At 37.4% G+C, this 24,169-nt stretch overlaps 1 protein-coding gene across 1 annotated transcript in view; it reads left to right on the top strand.

Annotated features, from left to right (window-relative positions):
- The window catches only part of CRMP (Collapsin Response Mediator Protein), a 242,908-nt gene that overhangs the window by 24,066 nt on the left and 194,673 nt on the right, over positions 1–24,169 (top strand). The window contains exon 3 of the mRNA XM_090409720.1: positions 12,131–12,292. Coding sequence (XP_090265846.1) covers positions 12,131–12,292 — 162 coding nt within the window. The remainder of the gene's footprint in view (positions 1–12,130; positions 12,293–24,169) is intronic.

The raw sequence follows: 24,169 nt of genomic DNA, 5'->3' as shown, positions 1-24,169 counted from the left end.
CTTTCACTCATCAAACTCACTCCACACATCCACAAACTCCACACCACACAGTCTGCATCACCTGTGCATAAAGTCATTTGCGATTATGGCCCACCTTCTAAACTCTTCTCTGTCATACTGTGGCAACAGACTCACTATCCTAATTCTGTCACTCTTTTCTTTCACTACCTCTAATAATTCCTTCACATCCTCTCTCATATCAAATTTATCTCCTTTCAAATTATTCTTTTCCGCTATGACTATCATTTCTTTCACCCTCAGCTTCTGCGCACTAATACTCTCCCTTACATCCTTAATTTTCGCACTCGGTAAGTACGATTTAGTCAAATTCTCATCTATCACACCTCTTACTAATGAAACACTCCCAATCATATGCTTCATACATTTGTTTATTTCCATTTTCCAGGGCACTCGGGAAAGAGTTTTGCAGTCTCTCCAACTGTCGCTTCGCCCTATGTATCACTCTGTGTAACCATGCGATCTCACTCATTACAGCTAATTTCTCATTTTTTTTCATCATTCAAACCATTTTCTCTCCCTGTATAATTACTTCCACTCTCTATTTCATCACTGCTTTCATGTACAACATCACAATTTACTGTCAAACCACTATTTCCTTTCATTTTTCACATTCTGGCTTTCTTCTACAACTATCTCATGACCTGACCGACACTTCAATTCCTCACTTTCTTTACACTTTCGGCACAGTCTCCTACCACTATCATTATCTATCCAAACTCCAGCCTCTTTTGGGAATGCATACATACCACACATGTCACACTGGACGAATTCCCTTACATTAAAGTTCTTGAACAAAGATTGTGAAGTCTTGGTCGCCATTGTTTTTCGTCGCATTGGTGCCATGTGCTATCAATTGTATCTTTAAACTACTAGTTTAATTAAGGTGGAACACCAAAAATCACACACACACACCAAGCTACCAAAAACAAACAATACCATGTCAAGATTAAATCAATATTTCCAATTTATTCTCAAAATAATACTTATCTTTGCGAGAGCTCTCTGCAAACACTACTCTGGACTGTTTCAGAGCAGGGATGTTACTGATGCTAGGTATATTTTTGATATTTTGATTTAAAATGTGATTTTGCTATTGATGCCATCTGTTCCCACCTCTAAATTTCCTTAAAAAAATATATGTGGTTTCTAGTCTCTGATTAATCCCCCCCCAACTTTCAGATACTAAGTTTAACTTAGTTTGAACAGTGTCTTGTGTACTGTTAGTGTTTTTGTTGCTAATTTCTCCCTTTTCCCTATAAATTTATTTATTTGGCTCCTCACCATATCAGCTTTGTTTATTTTCTTATGTATTTCCATGATTATTTTGCTATCTTCACTGAAATTTGTGTCTAATGGCTGAAATATTTCATTAGTCTGTAGGTTCTGTGTTGAGAATGCAGTTTGATGTTTTCGGTGTTCCTGTCCATCTTTGATAGACAGCATGGATTTGCTAAAGGGAGATCATGTTTTAGTAATCTACTTACTTATTACAATAAGGTGATTGCTTCCTTGGACAAAGGAGATGGATTAAATTTCACAAAGGTTTTTGATAGATTACTGCATGATAAGTTGATAGTCAAACTAGAGCGGATGGGGTTGGATATTAGATTGGTGCATTGGATTGGAGACTGGCTATCTGATAGGTATCAACAAGTTGTGTATGGGGGAGAGCGATATCCAAGAAAAGAAAGGAAAGTTACTAGTGGTGGGCCTCAGAGACCTGTTTTAGGGCCATTGCTGTTTAACTTGTATATTAATGATATTGGTGAAGATTTGGATGGAAATATTCAGTTGTTTGCAGATGATGCAAAGTTGGGACTAACCATGAATAGTAGAGAAGATGTTGTGGCCTTCAAGAAGACTTGAATAAATTGAATGATTGGGCACGGGAATGGGGGATGAGAGTTCAATGTTGCAAAATGTAAGGTTTTAAAATTTGGAAAACAAAGATGGGATGCAGAATTTATGCTTGGTGAGGATATATTGTCAGAGGTGGAGGAAATAAAAGATCTGGGGATGTGATAGTGGATAACAATCTGAAATTTTGGGGACGCAGCCAAAATTGTGACGACAACACAAAGGCTTCTGGGAATGATGCGAAGGACACTGACTTGTAGAAGTAGGGAGATTCTTGTTCCATCGTATTGATTAGGTCACACATGGACTATTGTGCCCAGATTTGGTCACCTAGTTTTCAGAAGGATGAAGGAGATGTTGGAAAGGGTCCAGAGGCGACTGACTAAGTTAGTTTCTAACCTCTGGAATGTTGAGTATGAGGAAAGATTGAGAAGATGCAACTTGCAGAGTCTGGTGGACAGGAGGAAGAGGGGAGATATGATAGAGACCTACAAGTTGGTAAGGGGTTGTTACAGGATAAATGCTGGAGAGGTTCTACAGAAAACAGTGGGAGAACAGGGGAGAACCAGAGGTCATCCATGGAAACTGTATAAAGAGGGATGGATGTGAGTAGGAGAGTGAGAAGTAGCTTTTTTTTCATGCAGAATTGTGAATGATTGGAATGCCTTGCTGAGAGTGTGGTGTCTGCAGGGAATTGGAGTGTGTTTAAAGCATGATATGATGAGCTGTGTGTATGATAAAAGGACCTCCTAGATGAGTCTTTGACTACATGGGGTCTTGGGTAATAATAATAATTATTATTTTTATGGCTATTTTGCCTGCTTTTGTTTAGGTGTGCCCTTTTTTTAATGTCATTGGCTTTTTACTCAAGAATTTTTAGGGCATTATGGATGTATTTTAGAGACAAATATATTCAGAGTAATAGAGGAAGAAAATTTGCACATACCTTTTTTTTAGAAGTTGTTGGCTGTCTTCTTTCTGTGATGTGCATACTTCTGCTGTTTGGGTGTTAAAAGGAAAGGGGGTTTTGGAAACAGTGGGAGAGGGGTGTTGAGGCAATGCTGGAGAATTAATTTGAAAAAAACCCAGTTTTTTTTTTATATAATATATACGTATATTATTCTTTTTAAGGATGCCTATTTTTTGAGTGGGAAGAGATGGAAGGGGGGGGGGCTGAAAATAGAAATTTGGTTTTTGAGGAAGGGGAAGTGTTTACCCTTTCCCTGGCCCCCTTTTACCCATAAACCCTTCTTCTTCCTCAAAAACAAAAAACAAATTTCTATTTTCAGCCCCCCCCCCCTTCCATCTTTTCTCACCACAAAAAAAGCGTCCTTAAAAAGAATAATATGTATATATTGTATAAAAAAAGAAACGGGTTTTTTTCAAACACATAACACCCAAACAGCAGACGTATGCACATCGCAGAAAGAAGACAGCCAACAACATCCAAAAAATGGTATGTGCAAATTTTCTTCCTCTATTGCTTTGCATATATTTGTCTCTAAAATACATCTATAAGGCCCTAAAAATTCTTGAATAAAAAGCCAATCACATTAAAAAAAAGGGGGGCACTTCTAAACGAAAGCAGGCAAAATAGCTGTAAAAATAATGGTTTTTATGAAGAGTAACATGGGAATTTTCCCAGAAATAATACCTAATAATGATAATAATAGTTTTCATAATTTGCTTTTGTTGATTTCCATATTTGTTCAATTTAGCTAGTTTAAAAGCCTTATAACTTATTTCACAGTATAACTTCTGCATAAAATAAAGTGCCAAGTGTGTAGTAGTTGATATTTTGATATCAGCTTCAGTGCCACTTTATTTCATAATATGGTCAAAATAGATGATGAATATAGTAGAGATGGCATGTATTTGTTACACCTGATTTTACATCTTCCTGTGCATAATTAATTTCTGACTGCACTGCTAAACTATATAATGTTATTATTATTACCCAAGCCTCCATGGAGTCAAAAGACTCATCGTGGGTCGTTTCTAGGAAACACAAAGTTTATCATACCACTCCTTAAACCCATTGACCATTCCTGCTCGAACCACACTCTCTTAGTCAATGCATTCCAAGGTTCAACCACCCTCCATGCAAAGAAACCGCTCCTCACCCTCTTGCCCACAGCCTCCTTTCGTAACTTCCAGGAATGGCCCCTTGTCATCGCTCCTTCCTGTCGAAGGAGCGATGACAAGAGTGATTTCCACCAAGTGAAATCACTCTCCAATGTCTATCCTGTAACTACCTCTCAACAGTTTAAAAGTCTCAATCATATCACCTCTCCTCCTTCTTCTATCCACCAAACTCTGCAGTCCACATTCCCTCAGTCGATCCTCATAACTCATATTGTACTGTCCTGAAACCATCTTTGTTATCTGCCTCTGTATCCTTTCCACAGTCAATTTATCCCCTTCAAATCCTGGGGACCAAATCTGAGAACAGTAGTCTAAGGTCTGATCAGGACAACAGAATAATAACTCTTTTATCTCTGCAGATCAGCATCCTTCTCAGTATTGCAGCAATCCCCTGAGTTACCCTCACCACCTTTGTAATATGCTCCCTGAATTTCAGTTTTCTATCAATCATCACCCCCAGATCTTTTGCCTCCCCAACCTTTTCCAGTACAGCTCCTCCAATCGAGTATGCATCCTCCCATCGATGGATCCCAAACCTGAAGACTTTACATTTTGCTACATTGAACCGACCCCCCCCCCCCATTCATTTGCTCATCTGCCTAGTTTATTCAAATCCTCTTGCAGGGCTGCCACATCTGCACTATTACTGATAACCCTTCCCAGCTTCACATGTTTACACCATATAACTGTAGTGTTTTAAATAACTTTTCTCTTGATATATTTCTTATACCTCTTTCATATCTACAGAGCTTAATAGAGATCCTTGTTGTATTATCATAATTTTTTGACAGTTTGTTTTAAATGAAAATCTGTCCTAACTGCTATTTGGCCTTACTTTGGGTTGCTCTTCCACAATTTTGCTTTCAGTATGCATGCATAAAATTTACCTAGAACACTCAGTAGGAAATTCCCTTAATTCCTAGATTTAGTTTTATTTCCTTTCTTTATAGATAAAATATATGAGAATTCTTCAGTTATCGAGAATATGACCTTATAAGCCATAGTTATACATTCTAGCCCCTGTAAAATATTTACACCCTTTCAATAAGTATGTGGTTTATTAGGTATGTGGGCAAGTTGTCTGTAGAGATTAAAAAAAAAAAGAAAAAAAGTTGAAAGCTTTTTTAATTAGATCAGTATAATTGATACCTCACTCAGCATCGGTGGGAGCCTCCATAGCTCAGTTAATTTCAACGATTCCCTTTGGTTGGATGACCTGGGTTCAAATCCCATCTAGTTTCATATGGAGCTGGTAGGGTTTTTCATCTTGCAAGGCAGCCAAATTAACAGACATATAATACACTGGCTCATAGCCTAGGTCTTTGGGGCATAAATCCAATAAACCAAACCAGCATCAGAGCACATTTCTAATTCTGACTGAAGATGAAAAGACCGGGATTCAAATCCTTTCTGGAATGTAAAGAACCTATATTCTGGGCTTTTCAGCTGAAAGCACATCATCCAGTCTCAGATGGTGGTGACAGAGTTTTTTTTTCTTAGAAACTGTTTTTGTCCTGCAAAATAACAAATCAGCCAAATAACATTTGCAATTTATGGACATAACAGATTATGCAGATAGGATTAATTACCTTATTGTAAGCAGGTTTCCATAAAAGCCAAGTAATTTGGCTGTGACAGGCCATTGAGCCTACATAAAAGGGATGGGAAGCTGAAAAGCAAAATAATAATTATAAAAAAAGAATATAAGTAAATATTGAAAGTGACAAAATGCTCAAGGAAGTTACTGTAAGAAACATAGTGATGAAAAGTGCACTATGAAAGGAATTGGAAGGATGGGTTAATTTGATATTAAATCTGAAGATAAGGATATGGTGAAATATGCAATTTTTTTTTTCATTTGAAGAAAAGATGAAACTGCTAGAACTTTATCAATCACAATGCAGTCATTAACATATTTTAGTGCTGTTAAAAAAAGTCAAACTCGTAATGTGAAAAGAGTCATAGCAGAAGATTCTAGTTATAGAGATACAATAATTTTGGATAGATGATCTGCAGGTGTGCCAGTGGTGCATTCTTTAGCTGCTTCTGTCCATTTCCACCCTTATGTTATTATTATTCGGGATCTCCATGGACTCATTAGACTCATTGTAGGAGGCCCATCTTAAACAACAGTCTATCGTGCCATTCTTTAAACTCATTCCCTATCATGCTCAGTCAGTTTATTACCCTACCCTATTAGGCAATGCATTCCAAGGTCAAGCACTTAGCTTGCAACCACTGCGGACTTACCTTGGCATTGGTGTCTGGTTTTCACAAATGGGAGCTCTGAAATTCTTGGTGAGTATTGCTGCCAAAAATGTAAATTTTTTCCTGTTGAAAGAAATAGAAGCTAGACTGCTAGTAGCAATGACATTCATTGTCTGGTGATTCTTTGCCACCATATTTATTAATAGTGTACAGTGGCTGATATTGTTATTATTTGACACCTCCAGGGAGTACAAGGACTCATTGAGGGAGGGTACCTGCTCTACAACTCTGTCTCCACCATTCAATCACCAACTGACTACAACTACCTCAATGCCATCTACCTCCGACCACCACTGGTCTTTCCACAGATAATCGCAAACATCCATACCCACGGCAGGATTCGAGCCCGCAGCCTTTTGGCTGGAGAGCGGATAATACTCTAACCACTCGGCCAACCAGGCAGGCCAATGTAATGATGCCATGTTTACTTTTCAAACTAGTTGCTCTGACATTTCTTATTACAGGGTGAGTGATATTTTTCATGAGCGACCCTGTAATAAGATATTACATATGCTGAATAAGATATGCAGATAAGCAACTGGTTCTGCAGAACCAGTTGCTAAATAACACACGCAAAAATAAAAAATTATGGCACTGTCACCATATTTTCTGACTAACTAGTGGCATCCTGTTGCCAGTCTACTTGTCTACCTTTTCCAGGCCATGCTTGAAAGGAGTCAAGTAGTGTTATGTCATCATCATCAAATTCCTTCCATGTATCCTCAAGGGCTGTACAGAATATGATAGTTAGTAATGATGAAAAATTTCCATCATTACTAACTTCTTATATAAATTTTCCTCCAAATCAGTCTGTTACCTGTCAAGACTCCAACATTATCAGATCTTTTATTTCTATCTTCTAAGGTACCTTTCTGTGTATGTGTGTATACTCCAGATGATGACCTTAATGTGAATGTCAAAACGTCGAGTGTTTATTTTGGTTTATATTAAAGTTTTACTCCAACATTATAGTTTCCATAATTTTCATAATGTAATTTCTAAGGCACTTCTTACTGTATCAATCCACCTATATCTTGGTCTTCCTCTGGGTCGTTTTCCTGCCAACCTGGCAGAGAACACTTGTTTTGCTAATCTTTCCTCGCCCATTCTGTTTAAGTGACCATACCACCTGAGATTAGCTTTTCTAATGCATTCCTGGATGCTAACAATGTCAAGTTCTTTCCTAATATCCTCTTTTTTAATATGATATTGCCATTGATGCCATCTGTACACACCTCTAATCTTTCTCAGAACTCTCATATCTGCGGTCTCTAGTCTTTGGTCAAGTGTTTTACTTCTGACCCATCACTCAGATCCATAAGTTAAAATTGATTTCTTATAAAAGAACTCTTATATACAGCTAATTTAGTGTTTTGACTTTTCTCTCTTACTCCATATAAATTTAATTAGTTGACTTTCTACCATACCAGCTTTGTTGATTCCATTGTCTATTTCTATATTTAATTTACCATCTTCACTAAAAATCGTGTCTAAGTAACTGAAATGTTTTACTTGTTCTATAGGTTCTCCATTCACAACACAGTTGATATTTTCAATGCTTCTGCCTATTTTCATTGTCTTTGTCTTGTTATTGCTGACCTTCATACCATATCTATTACAACAGCTATTCAATTTAGTCAGAGAATCATGCAGACTTGTAGCAGATTTATTTAGAAGTATAACATCATCCGCATAAAGCAAAGAGCCGACATTAACATCTCCAATTTTGATATCAGGTTTAATACCACTTTCCTTCATAATGTGATCTATATAGATAATGAATAACAGAGGGGATAATGTACATCCTTGTCTGACAACAGATTTAACATTAAATCATCTTCCTGTACTTCATTCAATTCCAACTGCTGACTTAGAACTCAAACAAACACAAAGTATTGCTTGATATAATGCCCCATTGACACCATATAACTGTAGCATTTTGAATAGCTTCTCTTGCCACCTTGTCATATGCTTTTTCCAGATCAACAAAACTTAAATACAGATCTTTGTTATATTCCCATGATTTCTCAACTATTTGTCGTAAAGTTAAAATATGATCCTGACAGCCTCTGTTTGGCATGAATCCAGCTTGTTCTTCACCAAGCTTTTCTTTTACAATCCTTCTCGACCGTTTCTCAAGTATATTTGTGTAAATCTTACCAGGAACACTCAGTAAAGAAATATCTCTAATTCTCAGATTCAGTTTTATTTCTCTTTTCTTTTTTGTATGTAGAGCACTACTCCAATCATATGGAATTCATCCTTCTGTCCAGGCCTTCTGAATTATGCAGTTCAGCCACTGTAAGACTTTTATACCTCTATACTTGAACATTTCTGGTTGAATATCATCCACTCTAGCTGCCGTTCCACATTTCAGGCTTTTGATTTTTTCTTCTTCAAGTATGGATATGTATTCCTGATTGCATGCCTGTTGAGTGTTTATTACCACTGTCACTGATTGTTTCATTTAGTAATTATTCAAAGTAATTACTCCGTACATCAAGATTATCTTTTTCTCCAGTTTTCATGTCCCCTTTATCATCTCTCATTCCTTTTACTGCACTCTTTCCTCCATTTCTGAGCTTCTTCAACAACCTCCAGAATATCTTGCCACCTTCTTGATATTTATTTTCTATATTCTTATCAAAGTCTTCCTATGATTTTTGTTTAGCTAGTTTTACACAGCGTTTAGCTCTGTATTCTCTAATAGCACAAGCTGACTTATTTGCTAGGAACTTTTGATGCTTTTTTCTTTTCCTTCATTGCCTCTTTGACTTCCTGTGTCCACCATGGAGTTCTGATTTTTCTGTCCTTCCAAACAACCTCACCACATGCCTCTCTGGCTGAATCAGTCAGTGTTTTCTTCAGGGCTTGCCACTGAATCTCCAAGGTTTGGTTCCTGTTCTCAAACTTTCATTTTTTCTTTAATAATATTTGTGTATTTTAGTCTACATTTCACATCTGAGAGCTGCTCAACTTTTATTTGCTTTAAAACTTTCTTACATATTCTTCTTTTAATATGAAATCAATTTTATCCTGCTCAAAACTAAATGGTGATCACTTCCAATTTCAAATCCTCTGTACACTCATTTGTCTGCTTCTTTTGTCAGCTTAGAATGCAGATCTTCAAATTGAAGGGCAATACTAGCCAAAGCATATAGGTCTCTTAGTGGTGTTGGTTTCAAGCATTTTGTAATTAAGCATCAGCTTTCATTCAATGCTGGGTCAAGTTTTTCAGCATGGCAGGATCCGGACCATACAAGACAGATATATTCAACAGAAGAATAGCAAAGGGCCAAGGCAGAAGATCTCAGTGTGCTAGAGTCTGCATCCCATTTGGAGGAGGTAAACTTTCTTCGTATGTTGTTTCTCGTATTCATTTTTTCCTTTATTTTTTCTGTGTCTTTTATATGAAAGAGTGCGATCGAGAGTCACACTGAGATAGATTATGTTCCAGGAACGTTCTAAATTAGAGCCTACTCAAGAAATTTGTAACTTCCTGTTGGCTTCCTTATTGTTAAGGTGGAAAAGACCAGTCTGGGTTTTCAAGGGATTTGGTTTTAATTGATTATTGCTATAATATGTGGTAGACTATTTAAGGCAAGTGGTAGAGTAGTTTCACTGGACTTGATATTTTTGATAGATAGCTATGTCAAGGTCAGCATAGATAAAATTTCTAGTTCTTGGAAAGATGGGCAGATCATTGACACAGATATTAAAAAGTAATAGTGATAACACACTTCCCTGGGGAGGCAGTGTTTTTTGGGATACCTGTGGTTCTTCCTACCCTCCAGGTCCACAAAAAAGCATCTGTTTTCCAAGAGTGATTGGATCAGGAGGACAACTGATAATCTGTAGTTATTTCGTATATTTTATTTCTGAGTGTGAAATGGTTTATGGTATCGTATGCTGCAGATGTCTACAAAGACTACTCCTGTGGCTAGTCTTTGCTCATAACCATTTTCTATATATTGAGTGAGGTTAAGAATTTGTGATGTACAGGATTTGCCTGGTCTAAAATCGGCCTGCTCAGCAAGAAGATGGGGTTCGATTAGGGGGTCGTATTCTATTTAAAATTAACCCCCTAATCGAACCGTATTCTATTCAAAATTAAGGTATCCAGAAAGAGATTGCCAAATACCCACTAATAAGTAAAGACAGGTTTATTACTCCTCTTTATAAGGCTATTATGCATCTTGACTACTGCACACAGATTTGGTCACCTTGGGTTTCTTGGGGATCAGGAGGTAGCAATAAGGACTTAGAGATGAGTGATGGAATGCTGCTCCCTGTTAGGATAGATTGAAGGTGTGTGTATTGCAGGTAGAAAAGAGGGAACATGATATAAACTTAAAATTTACGAAAATTTACGTTTATATTAAACTTAATATAAACATAAAATTTCATAGAACAACTTGAATAATTTATTACAAATGGGGAGAGAACTGGGGATCACTCTGGAAGTTTTGAAAGAGTGTAGTTAGTAAAAATGTGTGGGCTAGTTTTTTTGCTTGGAGAGTAGTGATTACATGGAATAGATTGCCAGAAGTGGTTGTGAGTGACCTGATAGTGAATGGGTTTAAGGAGAGGTATGATAATTATTGTATGTAAAAAAGTTAGTGTGGCTCTCCAGCGATGAGTCTTCTGACTGCATGGAGATACCTGTATAATAATAATTATAGGCTACTTTATATAGCTGAAGATCTATTGAAGATTAGCAAGAGATTCTTCATGGAATGGAGAGAGAGACAACTAAGCAAGAAGCCATCTGTGGAAGTTATATAAGAAAAGTATGATTAGGATAGTGAAGATTAGATTTTAGTATGGAGAAGATGGCGAGTCTTGAATGGAAACAATGAATGAATTTGAGGAATGGTTTGATGAGGTGTTTGTGTGTGTATCTGTCTGTCTGAAGACAGACAGATACACACACCTGGAATTAAAACTTCCACGGTGAATGTTTTAATTCCAGGTATGATGATGTTTTTAAATGTTGTGTAAGGAATTAATTCATACGAGGGTGGTATGAAAAGTTTTCGGCCTCGACCATAGATGGCAACACTATCGGCACTATTTTTTTCCAAGTTGATACATCTGTCATAAGCATCCATGTGAAATTGCAAGTCATTCTATCAAGTAGTTTGTTTTATATACAGCTGTCTGAAGAAAAAGTGTTGTCTGTATCCCTTGAAATGGATCAAATTGAGTATCGTGCGATTATAAAATTCTTTGTAAAAGAAGGTTTAATGCCAAACAAAATTCATAAAAGTTAATGGGCACTCAGAAAAGACCTGGTTTGCAGAAGAAAAAAAAATAGTCTTTCATCAGGACAATGCACCTGCCCACAAAGGTGTTTTGGCAATGGGAAAATTAAGGGATCTGCACTATGAATTGTTGGAACATCCATCCTATTCCCCAGATTTGGCTCTCTGACTTCTGTCTCTTCTCAAAACTAAAACTCTTCCTTGCTGGTCAGCATTTTTCTTCAAATCAAAAGATGATTGCAGCTGTGGGGTGTGTGTGTGTGGGGGGGGGGTGTTTTGCAGATCTTACTGAGATCCACTACAGGATAATGGTGCTGGAGCATTGCAGGAATAAATGTATTAGTCTTAAGGGAGATTATGTTGAAAAATAAAAATAATTTGGCAATGATAAATTCATTTTTTCATTGTTAGGCCAAGAACTTTTCAGACCACCCTCCTATTTCTCCTACAAAACATTTATTTTATATAGTTCAGATTTAATTACAGGTTTTATTTTGTCATGTATTTCATTTCTGACAAGAACAAAAGCAATTAAATCCTAGTATTGTAATGAATTCTTTCTATTCACTTTGCAGTTGACTTTGTTATTGATCCAGAGTCATCACTTGTGGATGCTTATGAAAAGTGGAGATCTTGGGCTGATGAAAAGGTCTGCTGTGACTATGGTCTTCATGTAGGTATAACTTCATTTGATGATAAAACAGAAGAAGAAATGGAAATACTTACAAAAGAAAAAGGTAAATATTTACATTTAAGCAGTTTTAACATGAAAGTATTATACTAAATTCTGAGGGTAACTTATTAGTATTTTAGATAAGAATGTTTTTATGGTAGTTGGTCATGTTTAAAACTATAGATGAGGACATATGAATATAAAGAATTTTTAGCTTTCACATATTCCGATTTTTGGAGTTTCTGGCAATGGCTGAGTTCTATGTTATTGCACAAAAATGAAACAAAAACTGGTGAAATGTTTGTATTCATGTAGCTCAAGATGAACCATGGTGCATATTGAGGAATGTATGATTCCTCAAGAGAACTATACTTTTTTTCCCCCAACAAATCATGCATGGTTGTTATAAATTTACAGCCAATAATGAAAAACAGGGATTTGCTGACTAGGTTCTACAGATTATCTTCAGATGCACAATGTTTCATCTTGCGCTGCATCGGTGCAAATATTCCTGCATTTTTTGTTTCATTTTTGTGTGATCACTGCATTTTCCATGTTCCCAACTTTAACTCAAACAACAAACATGAAAGTCAAGAAAACAGAAATAGATTACAGGCATAGCCAAACCTCCAAAAGACTTTCAAATCTACTTTAAATATATACAGTGTTAGTTGCATTCTCAATATTATTAATTTCCATCTCCAGTCTTCAAACCCACACTACTTTTTTTTTTTTTTTTTTTTTCTCCCAGACTCAAAATTTCAAGTTCTTGATTCTTCATCTCAGTTTTTCTAATTACACATGCTTTGACATCTTTTTGTGAAAGATGACATTTGTTGCATATGTTCAGTCTGTATACCATGTCAGAGAATTTCCAGCTTTGAGAATTTGCACTTTTTAATCTTCTTTGGCTAAAAGTGTCACTGCTCCTTTTGTATGATATTCATTTACTTTCTCTGTCCCTGTCCTAACTATATCAACCCTTCTCAACTTTTTGATTTCTTTTCATTAAATGTTGATTTTCTTCATTCCAGCTTTTCTAACAGTGAAGTCACTTCTTTGGAAATTGAAATGTTCACAAATTCAACTAGAATTCCTTTTCTGTCTTTACTCATCTTGCAAATAGAGATGCCAAAACATTTCTTTAAATATCTGAGACACACACACAAAGTTGCAAGATATAGCATACTAGTGCTACACAATCTTATGCTAGTTGTTCATGTTTAACAGAATAAGAGATAAACTTAAGCCTCTCAAATCGCTTTTGATTTCATCAACATTAGTAATTTTTTATAGTATGCTGTGGATTTGGAGGAGGGTGCTAGAATCACCGGAGAACGTGGCGGGGAATTTGAGCTCTGCTGAAAAATGTGCTGTTTTAATCGGTGAATAGTGTGACTTCTGTCAAGATTTGTGCTAAGTTGTTTTTCTTTAATACAGGTGTCCTTCAGTGGTTGTTTTTGGAGTTAGTTGTTGTCGCTATATTGTGTATTTTGGTTACCGAGAAGAAGGGGTCAGAATCGGATGCATAATGGTGGAAGGGAAGATGAAGATAACATAAGTTTTCATTATTTAGTTTTCTTTTATTTATATTTAGTATACTTAAATGTTTTGTTTGTATTTTGTTTGTACTTTTACTTATATAGTTACCTATGGTTAAACTCCCTTATACTTAATTAGCGTTTAGTTGTAATAGCTCCTCGACACTATTTAGAATAATGGCAGCAGTGGCAGCTAAAATTGCAAATGGTGTATCACCAAGTCCTCCCCCATTTAAGGACTCCATTTTGTGTGATACAATACGGGATTTTGTAGCATGCGGAACTTGTGGAATGTATGCGTCTTGGTGGTTGTGTATGTGGCAGGTGAGAGAAGGGGAAATATGTATATGCACAAAATGCAGGCAATTGGAGGAACTTGGTGAGTTAGAGATGACTATAACCGACTTCGTTGAGTCAGAGGTGGGAGATTCTTCATGTAGAGAGAGATGAATGGTATGATAGAGGGTGAGAATAGCGAGGGAAATATGAATAAAATAATGAGAGTGGGGGAGTATGGAAAGGTTGAATGATTGTGAAGTTTTCGGAGATGGTCTCAATTGGTAGGATGAATGGCAAATAAGAGTGGCTTACTTGCAGAGAGAGATAGATGAGCTGAAAGAGCAGGTGGAATGTCTAGGGAATGAGATGAAAAGTGTGAAAGATGAGATTAGGCGAATGGAAGAGACAGATGCAAGGCAATCAGAGTAGGAGTGAGAGAGTTATGGGAATGATAGAAGAGGAGAGAATAGGAACAGTAGAAGAGAGGGAGTGAGAGAGAGTTATGAGAATGGTAGAAGAGGAGAGAATGGGAACAGTAGAAGAGAGGGAGTGAGAGAGAGTTATGAGAATGGTAGAAGAGGAGAGAATGGGAACAGTAGAAGAGAGGGAATGAGAGAGATGGGAATGACAGAAGAGGAGAGAATGGAAACAGTAGGAGAGAGGAAATGAGAAGGGGCACTGGAACCAGGGATAGTGATGACAGGTAAGTAGGAGAACACAGAAAGAAAGTGTTCGAGGAGAGAGAGTGAGGGATGCATGTGAGCAATTGAGGAACAGGGTGGTAAGAGGTGTAATCTATGGGGGGACTCGGTGATCCATGGTGTGCAAGATAGGATGCGTGAGGATTGTTTGCCTGGAGGAACAATAGATAGTGTGGCTATGGCAATTAAGAGGGGTAGATGACATGATTGTAATGGTAGGAACAAATGACTTGAGAGGTAATGTAAATCGGGCAGCGAGAGATATGAGATTCTTGCTTGAGATTGTACGAAAGAAGATGCAGAGAGGAAAGAGTGTGCTTGTTGCCTAGGTATGATAGTGACGAGCAGTAATATTAACACGTTCACTGCCAAGCTGAAAATTGGAATTTCGTGTGGTGGCCAAATTTTTTTTTTACTTGATAGTGGCGCCCACGCGATAACGCGTGATCGGCCGCTTGGTGAGGACTTGCATCACACGATATCGCGTGATTGGCAATGAACGTGTTAATAACATAATAGCTAGAATGTGTCAGGAGAGAGGATTGGAATATGTCAGTGGATCTTTGGAGGGCATTTGAGGACAGAGAGGAATTGTATGTGAGAGACCACTTGCATTTGAATGAGGAAGGGCGTAGGCATCTGGAGAGATTGCTGTTCTGAACGAGTCGTGTGTCAATGCAGGGAAACTAGAATGTCCAAGGTGGATGGTAGCAGGGGGTGGCCTCTTGTGGGAATGGGTACTTGGGAGAAGGGAGATGACATCAGGTAACACTGACCCCAGTGGAGGCTAGAGGGGATAATGCTGGGTATAGGAACAGTGTCATTTTTATGCTTTCTACCAGTTTCCCAACCTTTTTGATGTTGTGGACCCCCGTAGCCAGTGGTGAGCTATGGAAACTTTAACAAAGGGCTTGCAATGTGGAGGAAAAAAAAAAAGCCGTATTTCACACAAAAACTTTTATTAATACAGCTTGTGTACAAATTCCAATAAAAAAAAATAAATGAGATGACAATCAACCTCTAAAGGCTATCATATTTAAACAAATATTTCATGATCTAAACATGAAATATTTGCACACAATCAACTGTGTTAATTTCTCTTACATAAGAAAAAGATTTTTTATTATCAAAATATAAGAATGAAATATTTTATAATCTTTTATAAAAGATTTGATTGGCTACTAGTTTCACCATATGATTGGCTACCAGAAGGAAGAAGGGTAAAGATTGCGCATGCACTTATTTTATTTTCAAGCTTAGTTGCATTCGTTATACAGGAGTTGAAACAATAATTCCATTAATCTATACACTGCCAAATAGACTAACTTTTGTTAGGTTACCGTATGAGTTTGTTGCTTAATATGTTTAAAAAAATTTTTTTTTGAAAAAAATAAAGTAAACAAGAAGAACACGGGGCCTGCAAATTTGAGAAAAATTTAACAAAGAGCTCACGCAAGCCCCTTACAGCTCTCCACTGCCCATAGTGATTGTTAATTCACCGTGGCCCCCATAAAATCCAAAATGGAAATTTTTTATATTTTACATATAATAAAGATGAAGTAATAAATTACAATTTTACAACATTAAATGTGTCATTTATGACAATGCAATACTGTTATAAATGGAGATATTTGGAAGAATATGAACATATCAATTAGGCCAGGTGTGGGCAACATGATAAGATAAAGTTTAATGGAAATAAACTATCCTGCAGACTCAGTTTGGGAAACACTGCTTTATACTAATGCCAGGGTATCCGGAATAAAGGAGAGGAATTGGTGGCGCTGATAGTATCAGCCTGGCCAAAGATTATTGGGATCACTGAGACATGATTGACAGAAGAGGATATAATAACAGGAATAGAAGTAGCAGGGTACAGCATTTTTCGGCAGGAGAGGAAGGGAAAGCATGGTGGTGGAGACTGCTTATGATAAGTGATGACTTATGTCCTCTAAGAATGGAGGCTTTGGAAGGCAGTGACACTAATGATTTTGAAAGCATATGGTGTGAGGTAGAGGTGGGCAAGACAGGATATTTAGTGGGGTGTTGCTACAAACCAAGGAGCACAGAGGGTGGAGACCAGGAGATATTTAGACAGTTGAGCTTGGCAAGTGCAAGAAGAATGATTGTTATGAGAGATTTTAACTACAGCAGTATAAATTGGGGAGAGAAAGATGCATGTAACAATAATGGAATGGAATTTCTAGAATTCTTGAGGGACAAATGTCTTAGGCAACATGTAACAGAGGGAACAGGAGGTTCAAGAGTTTTGGATTTGGTCATAGCATCACAAGAGTTGATAATAACTGAGATGACCTCTCTCCCACCAGTTGGAGAGAGTGATCATGTGGTTTTTGACATGGAAGATGAATTGACATGCAGGAGTACCAAAGAGATGGGAACGTATGTGGAATTATAAGGCAGGTGATTATAATAGTCTTGGACATCAACTTGGGGAAGTTTCATGGAGAGAGGAATTGGAAGGCCTGGATATCATTAGTGCTTGGATATTTGTTATTTGAATATTTGTTAGTATCAATAGTAAGCTGTATACCATGAGTGAAGAAGAGGACAGAATTTGGTGTAAAGTGGATGACAAACAATATTAAACAGGAACTGCATGTGAAAAAGAGGCTATGGAAGAGATATAAGGAGACAGGTGAAGAGCAGATGTATGAAGAATATAAGAGACAGGGCAGGAGAGTGATTAGTATGGTAAGGAAGGTGAAATTGGAATATGAGAAGAGATTGGCCCTAAGATGCAAAGAAAATCCTAGGGAATTTTTTAGCTGTATGGCCAGTAGGAGGAGAAATTATTGTGGAAGAATGACATTGTGGGATAAAAATGGGAATAAAGTGATTGATGCAGAGGACATAGTGGAATTGTTCAATGGACACTTTATTGGAGTATTTCATCCTGGAGGAGTAAATTTTAATACTAGAGGGGATAGGGCAGATTCAAGGTTTAGAGGTGCAGGAGGAGAGTGTGTTTCAAATACTGAGTACTCTGGATGTCAGTAAAGCTGTGGGATTGGATGGTATTTCACATTGGTTGGTTTTTGAGAGAATGTGCTAAAGAGCTGACAGATCCTTTGACCAGACTTTTGAATGAAAGTCTGGCTATGTGAAAGGTGCCCAGGGAATGAAAGGAGGATAAGATAGTGCCATTGCTTAAGGGCAGAAGAGACTGGAAGTGTCTAATTATAGGCCAGTTTGTGTGTCATCACTAGTGTTAAGATCTTGGAGAAATTAGTTAGGGACTGCATACAGCATTGGGCAGATGAAGGTAATGTTATCTGTGAGATTCAACATGGATTTGTGAAGGGGCACTCTTGTTTTTGTAATATGCTAGCCTTTTATAATAAAGTTACAAGAGACAGTAGATGAAAGGCATATACTGCCATTTCCTTGGATTTAGCGAAGGCATTTGACAGAGTGCCACATGATAAGCTGATACTTAAGTTGCAGTACATAGGTTTGGATGTCAGGTTGGTCAACTGGATTCAGGATTGGCTGTCCGACAGGTATCAGAGAGTTGTGTATGGTGGGGCAGTTTCAAGGAAGCAGAGGGTTACAAGTGAGCTCCCACAGGGCTCAGTACTGAGCCTCTATTGTTTAACCTTTATATCAGTGTTGTCAGTGGATTGCAGGGGGATATTCAGTTGTTTGCAAATGCAGGTGATATTACTAATAACCCTGCAAGAGGGTTTGAATAATCTAGATAGATGGGCAAATGAATGGAGGTATGCAACATCGATATGATGCTGCGTACTCTATTGGAGGCACTATACTGGAGGTAGTTGGGGATACAAGAGATCTGGGGTTGATGATTGAAAGAAATCTGAAATTCAGGCGACACATTGCAAAGGTGATGAAGGTAACATAGAGGATTGCTGCAATAATGAGAAGAATGCTGACCTGCAGAGATAAGAGTTATCATTCTGTTGTATAAGACCCTGATCAGACCACACTTAGGCTATTGTTCTCAGATTTGGTCCCCAGGATTTGAAAGGGATAAATTAACTGTGGAAAGTTTACAAATGCAGATAACAAAGATGGTTTCAGGACTGTACAATGTTAGTTATGAGAATCGGCTGAGGGAATGTGGACTGCAGAGTTTGGTGGATAGAAGGAGAGGTGATATGATTGAGACTTTTAAACTGTTGAGAGGTGGTTAGAGGGTTGACACTGGGGAGTTCTTTCGCTTGGTTGAACAGCGGGAAGGTGTGATGACAGCCCCCCCAGAAGTTATGAAAGTAAACTGTTTGCAAGAGGGTGAGAAGTGGTTTCTTTGTATGGAGGGTGGTTGAACTGTGGAATGCATTGCCTAATAGAGTGGTGAGAACGAGAATGGTCAATGAGTTTAAGGAGTGGTATGAAAGACTTGGTGTTTCCTAGGAGGGACCTCCTACAATGAGTCTTGATAGACTTTGTGTTTCCTAGAAGGACCTCCTGCGATGAGTCTTTTGACTCCATGGCAGCCTGAATAATAATAATAATTTATTTTGTCATCTAGGCAATTTAGATGTCTGGTATTATCTGATATGGTGCTTAGATGGTGATTATCACTCATGTTGATATTTAATGGAGAAAACATGCATCTAAAATTAATAAACTAAATTTACTTATTAAACTGTATACCAATATTTTATCTTGGTTACCAAGGCATCTTCATGGGCACAAAGAAATAGTAAGCATGTGCATGCAGGCACTAGCAGGAAAGCAAACACAAATTGATTTCAAAAGGCCAGCTCCTAGGTTCTAACTGGTGCCCTCTATGAATGTGGTGTTGGAATCTTACTGTCAGTCTCACAGTGATGGTCTCCATATTTTTGACAATGTAATGCAGCTGAATTTGTTTAGGTTTGGAGAATTTTGTAGTTCTGTGGAAAATTTAAAGAATATTCTTTCTGATCTGTTTCTGTTTATATAAGAGGGAGGATCTTTCCATTGGATCTGCTCTGTATCCATACCATTGTCTACCAATCATGAATGGCTCTAGTGCAAATGATACATATTTTTCTGTGTTGGATATTAGCTGTTCTTCTGGTTTGTCTTGAGCAAGGCATACTGTAGTACCAGAATGATCAAGATGATGAAGTGAATCTTTAAGTGAGTGGACAATTTTTGGTATGGCTGTTAAAGATTTGTATGTTATACCTTTTTAAGAATGTGTGCAAGTTTTTACGAGATATATCAGATGTAGGGGACAGCAATGGATTTTTTTGTGCACTGGATTTTGTAGGGAGGGAAATTGAGTTTGGAGGATGGGCAGAGAACACTGTTGACTTTGTGAAGGGAGAAGCCATTGGCTAAAAACATCTCATGAATGGGATTGAATTCAGTAGAGAGTCTAGTGTGATCCCAGCACATGGTTCTGGCTCTGTTAGCTAAGGTTTTGATATAATGTGGGAAGGGTTTCTGTGGACGGATAAAGATTCATTGGGTGGCCAGATGACTAGTGTGGCATGGAAAGGCAGAACAGTTATTGTTCAATAGTGAAACAAATCCTCAAGTTTTGGCTGTTCAAATGCTGTTAGCACTTCTAACATATTCCCACCATCTAGCCAAATGGAGACCATTTGTCAATGTAGCGGAACCATATTATGAGTTCAAGAGGTGGGGGGGGGGGTGTTTAGGGCTGTATTTTCAAAATGTCCTGTGAAAGATTGACATGGGGGGAATCCTTGACTGTGTCTTCAGCCTGCTGGTAGGTTTTCCCTTTCTGTGTTAAATAGCCAGCACACATAGTGAAAGTGAATAATGCACATATGTTTGGAGAAGAGAGAGAGAGAGCATGAATGATTTCTATGATTTCTTTTAGGACTGCATTCATGAATATTCATGCATTCAGGCTATATCAAAACTGACCATGATGTCAGTATCCTTGAGGATATCAGCTCTCTGCCCATCTCCAAACTCAACCCTCCCAAAAATCCAGAACACAAAATATCCATTGAAATCTACTACATCTGTGGCTCTTTTCCTCTGCAATTTTTTCCTTAGAAAAAATTGCACATATTCTTAAAAGGTATAACATACAAACCCCTTTCAGGCCCCTTACCAGAAATTAGCTATCCTTATCCACTCATCTAAATATCCATTCACCATCCTTGATCATCCTGATGCCTATAATATTCCTTGCTTCTGCAACCTTAAATACTTTAAACAAACTGGAAGAACATTGCACGGGCTCCATCCATCTCTAATTTCTACTTTCTCCCCTCTGCATGAAATGTGCATGAAGTCGATGGTTGTGAAGGCCCTACCCGATAAAAGGACCAGTGGTGGATATTTAGTTTCTAGGGAGGTAGAAAGCTCCAGCTGATGCCTAGTGAAAATCACGACTCTTCCACCATTACTGTGTGTGTTTTTCTAAAGCTCAATCTTGCTGGCGGACCTTTAGGGCTGCGGGCCTCTCTTTGTGGGGTAGATCATCGATTTGATCTATTGGATAATACATTAAAGTAGAGAGTTCTAGGACCCTCTACTTTAATTGTATCTTGTCATTTCCTATCATTGACCATAAGTGAGATTGACACTGATGCGCTCGTAGAATCACTGGATAGAGGGCTGGCTCTAAACCTACTCAAGATGTTACTAAAAAAGTTTGAACTGGAATGGCCAGGTTTTTTAACCTTGTACTCCATGTCAAGAGATGAGTTCCTTCTTTCAAATTTCTAGGCTTCTTGAAGTTTGGCCTATGTAGGTAAGTCCACACATACATGGTATGCTATAAACACCTGCGTATTTGTAGAAATTGATGCTATCCTTAGGGGATCTTAATAACTATCTTGTAGTTGTGGTAGGTTTAAAAACAACTCTGATGTTAAAAGGTCTCATGATTGTTGCTATTTTGGTGGAGACTGATCCAGCATAGGGTATGACGATGGATGATATGTATTGGGTCGTCGGAGGTTGTTTCTATAGAGAATTTTGTTGATTATATTTTGATGATAACCATTTTGTGATAGAGTTGTTGATGTAAGGGAAAGCTCAGCAAGTACATCTTTATCCTCTGTGATGATATTTTGGGCTCTGTTTTTTAGCATATGTATAATTGCTCTGTTTCTGTGTATAGTGATGATTGGATGTATAATGAAGATGACGTCCGGTATCTGTAGGTTTACGATATATTGTCAGTTTGATAATGAGTTTAGTTTAATCCTTCATCCAAGTGTGAGCAAACAAAGTTTGCACCTGAAAGTATCTTCAGGACTGGGGTAAAGTAGTGCAACTCGTTGCAAAGGTGGAGAAAGCTCTCATCACTCCTATCTCAGTATCTCCCATAATGCAAAGCACATCTCCTTGCGGATATGTGTAATGCTATGCATTAAGGCAGGGGCCACTACCCATACCGGTTTCAGCCTTTATTGAGATCTCGTCAGTGGGAGCCAGGCCCACACCAGACCCTTTCTCCACCTTTGCAACGAGTTGCCTGGTGTTGCACTACCTTACCCCAGTCCTGAAGATACTTTCAGGTGCAAACTTTGTTTGCTCACACTTGGATAAAGGATTAAACTAAACTTATTATAGTCTAACCAAGTGAAAAATAAACTCTCAACATTGTAAGTTTGATAACTAGTACATCTAAAAAGGGTAATTGATTGTTTTCCAATTCTAATGTGAATTTAATTTATACGATGGAAGGAGTTAATTTTTTTGAGGAACTTGCGTAAGGTATCTTCCTTATCTTTCCAGATAATGAACACATCGTCAACATATCTCCACCAGACTGATGGTTTTGGATTTATTGTTGCTAGGATGTCGTTTTCTAATTTTTCCATGAACAGGTCTGCACACAGTGGTGATAGGGGACTGCCCATGGCTAAGCCTTCTAGTTGTTGGTAAACTAAGTTGTTTACTTTAAAGTAGTTGGACTTGAGACAGTGGCAGAATAGTTGCGTAATATCGTTTGGAAAGAGATCTTTTATAATCTTAATGACTTCTTCAACTGGTACGTTTGTGAACAAACAGATCACATCCAGACTTAAAGATTTCAACAAAGTGTTGAGAATTCTTTATGTATGAAGCTGATTTCCTTATCTTCTCTTTTAATAGGTTAGCGAGGTGTTTGGCTAGTAGGTATGTGGGAGAGTATCTGCCATCTACGATCAGTCGGAGTAGAACCTCTTCTTTATGTACTTTAGGTACAATGTAAAGGCATGGAGTTATTGTATGTAAAGATTTTAGTTTTCTTTGTAAGTCCTGAGGCCATCCATTCATTTTGCAAATCAAAAGATTGGTCTCGTTGTGTTTTTTCATGGTTGGATCTTTCTCTTATATTTGATATGTAGGCTGGTCAGCTAGTAAAGTATCGATCTTTGTAATATAATCTTTGGTATTCAAAATGACCTTTGTCTGCCTTAGTTACTATAATATCTTTGTTTCGTTTTAAGTTCAAAATTACTTTCCTTTCTGAATGTGTAATATTCTGTTTCAATGGTAATGCTGTAGAGAGGATGATTGTACTTTTGAATCTTATTTCATTTCTATTGTCTCTGAGAGTGGAGAAAGACCTTTCTCAATGTTACATATGAAGTCTATTTATGGGATATGGTTAGGAGCAATAGAAAAGTTAAAACCTTTTTTTAAAATTTCTGTTTCTTATTTTGAAAGGCTGTAGTCTGAAAGGTTAAAAATAACTTTATCATCCGGGAGACTTGGTCTAGAGTTGTATTTTTTTTCTATAGAGTTCATCAAATTTTTTGATTTGAGATACTTTGCTTGACTTGAAAGGCTTTGTTGTAGCTGTTTGTGTATCATGTGGTCAATAATATTCCAAGTTGAGTTGGCTATGCTATTAGAAATATCAAACATGTTCCAGCATTTAAGGCCAATTCTGTTTAATGCCTAGAAATTCGAAAGAAGGAACATGTCGGAGATGTCAATCATAATAGAACAGACACCTCAGTGTTAGCTCATCATTTCTCAACTTCAAACCATTCAATAGATTGGGATAACAGTTCCATGCCATATATCGAAGAGGATAGGATTGTAGATGTAGAACCTTTAAAGAAGCTGCAGTAGTCCTACGAACAGGAAATAACCTCAATAGAAACCAGGGAATAATATTAAAAGACATGTGGAAAAATCTGTTAAACTCATTAAGTTTAACGAAACTAAATTACGCAAAAAATTATAAAACGCGACTTAATAACAATAACTAAGTCTTCATGCCTTATGCGTGTGATGTCACGCGTGCTCTCCAATTTGTCTAACTATTTTTAAACCGTTACTTCATTCTTTTGTTTTTTGCATTTAATACTAGCATAACCTTTCTCGTCTTGACAAAGCTAGACAGTTACAGCTAGTGAAACTTGTAGACAATTATGTATAAATGTTTATTAAATCCATGGTCTTAAAAATCAAATAGTATGTTTCAATTTTAATGAAAAGGACCAAATAACTTTCAAATAT

The sequence above is a fragment of the Typopeltis vanoorti genome, chromosome 20, assembly GCF_054136105.1.
Source record: "Typopeltis vanoorti isolate ZY-2024b chromosome 20, IOZ_Tvanoo_1.0, whole genome shotgun sequence".
NCBI lineage: Eukaryota > Metazoa > Arthropoda > Arachnida > Uropygi > Thelyphonidae > Typopeltis > Typopeltis vanoorti.
Note: the sequence above shows the minus strand (reverse complement) of the source record. Positions and strands in the feature narration are given on the sequence as shown.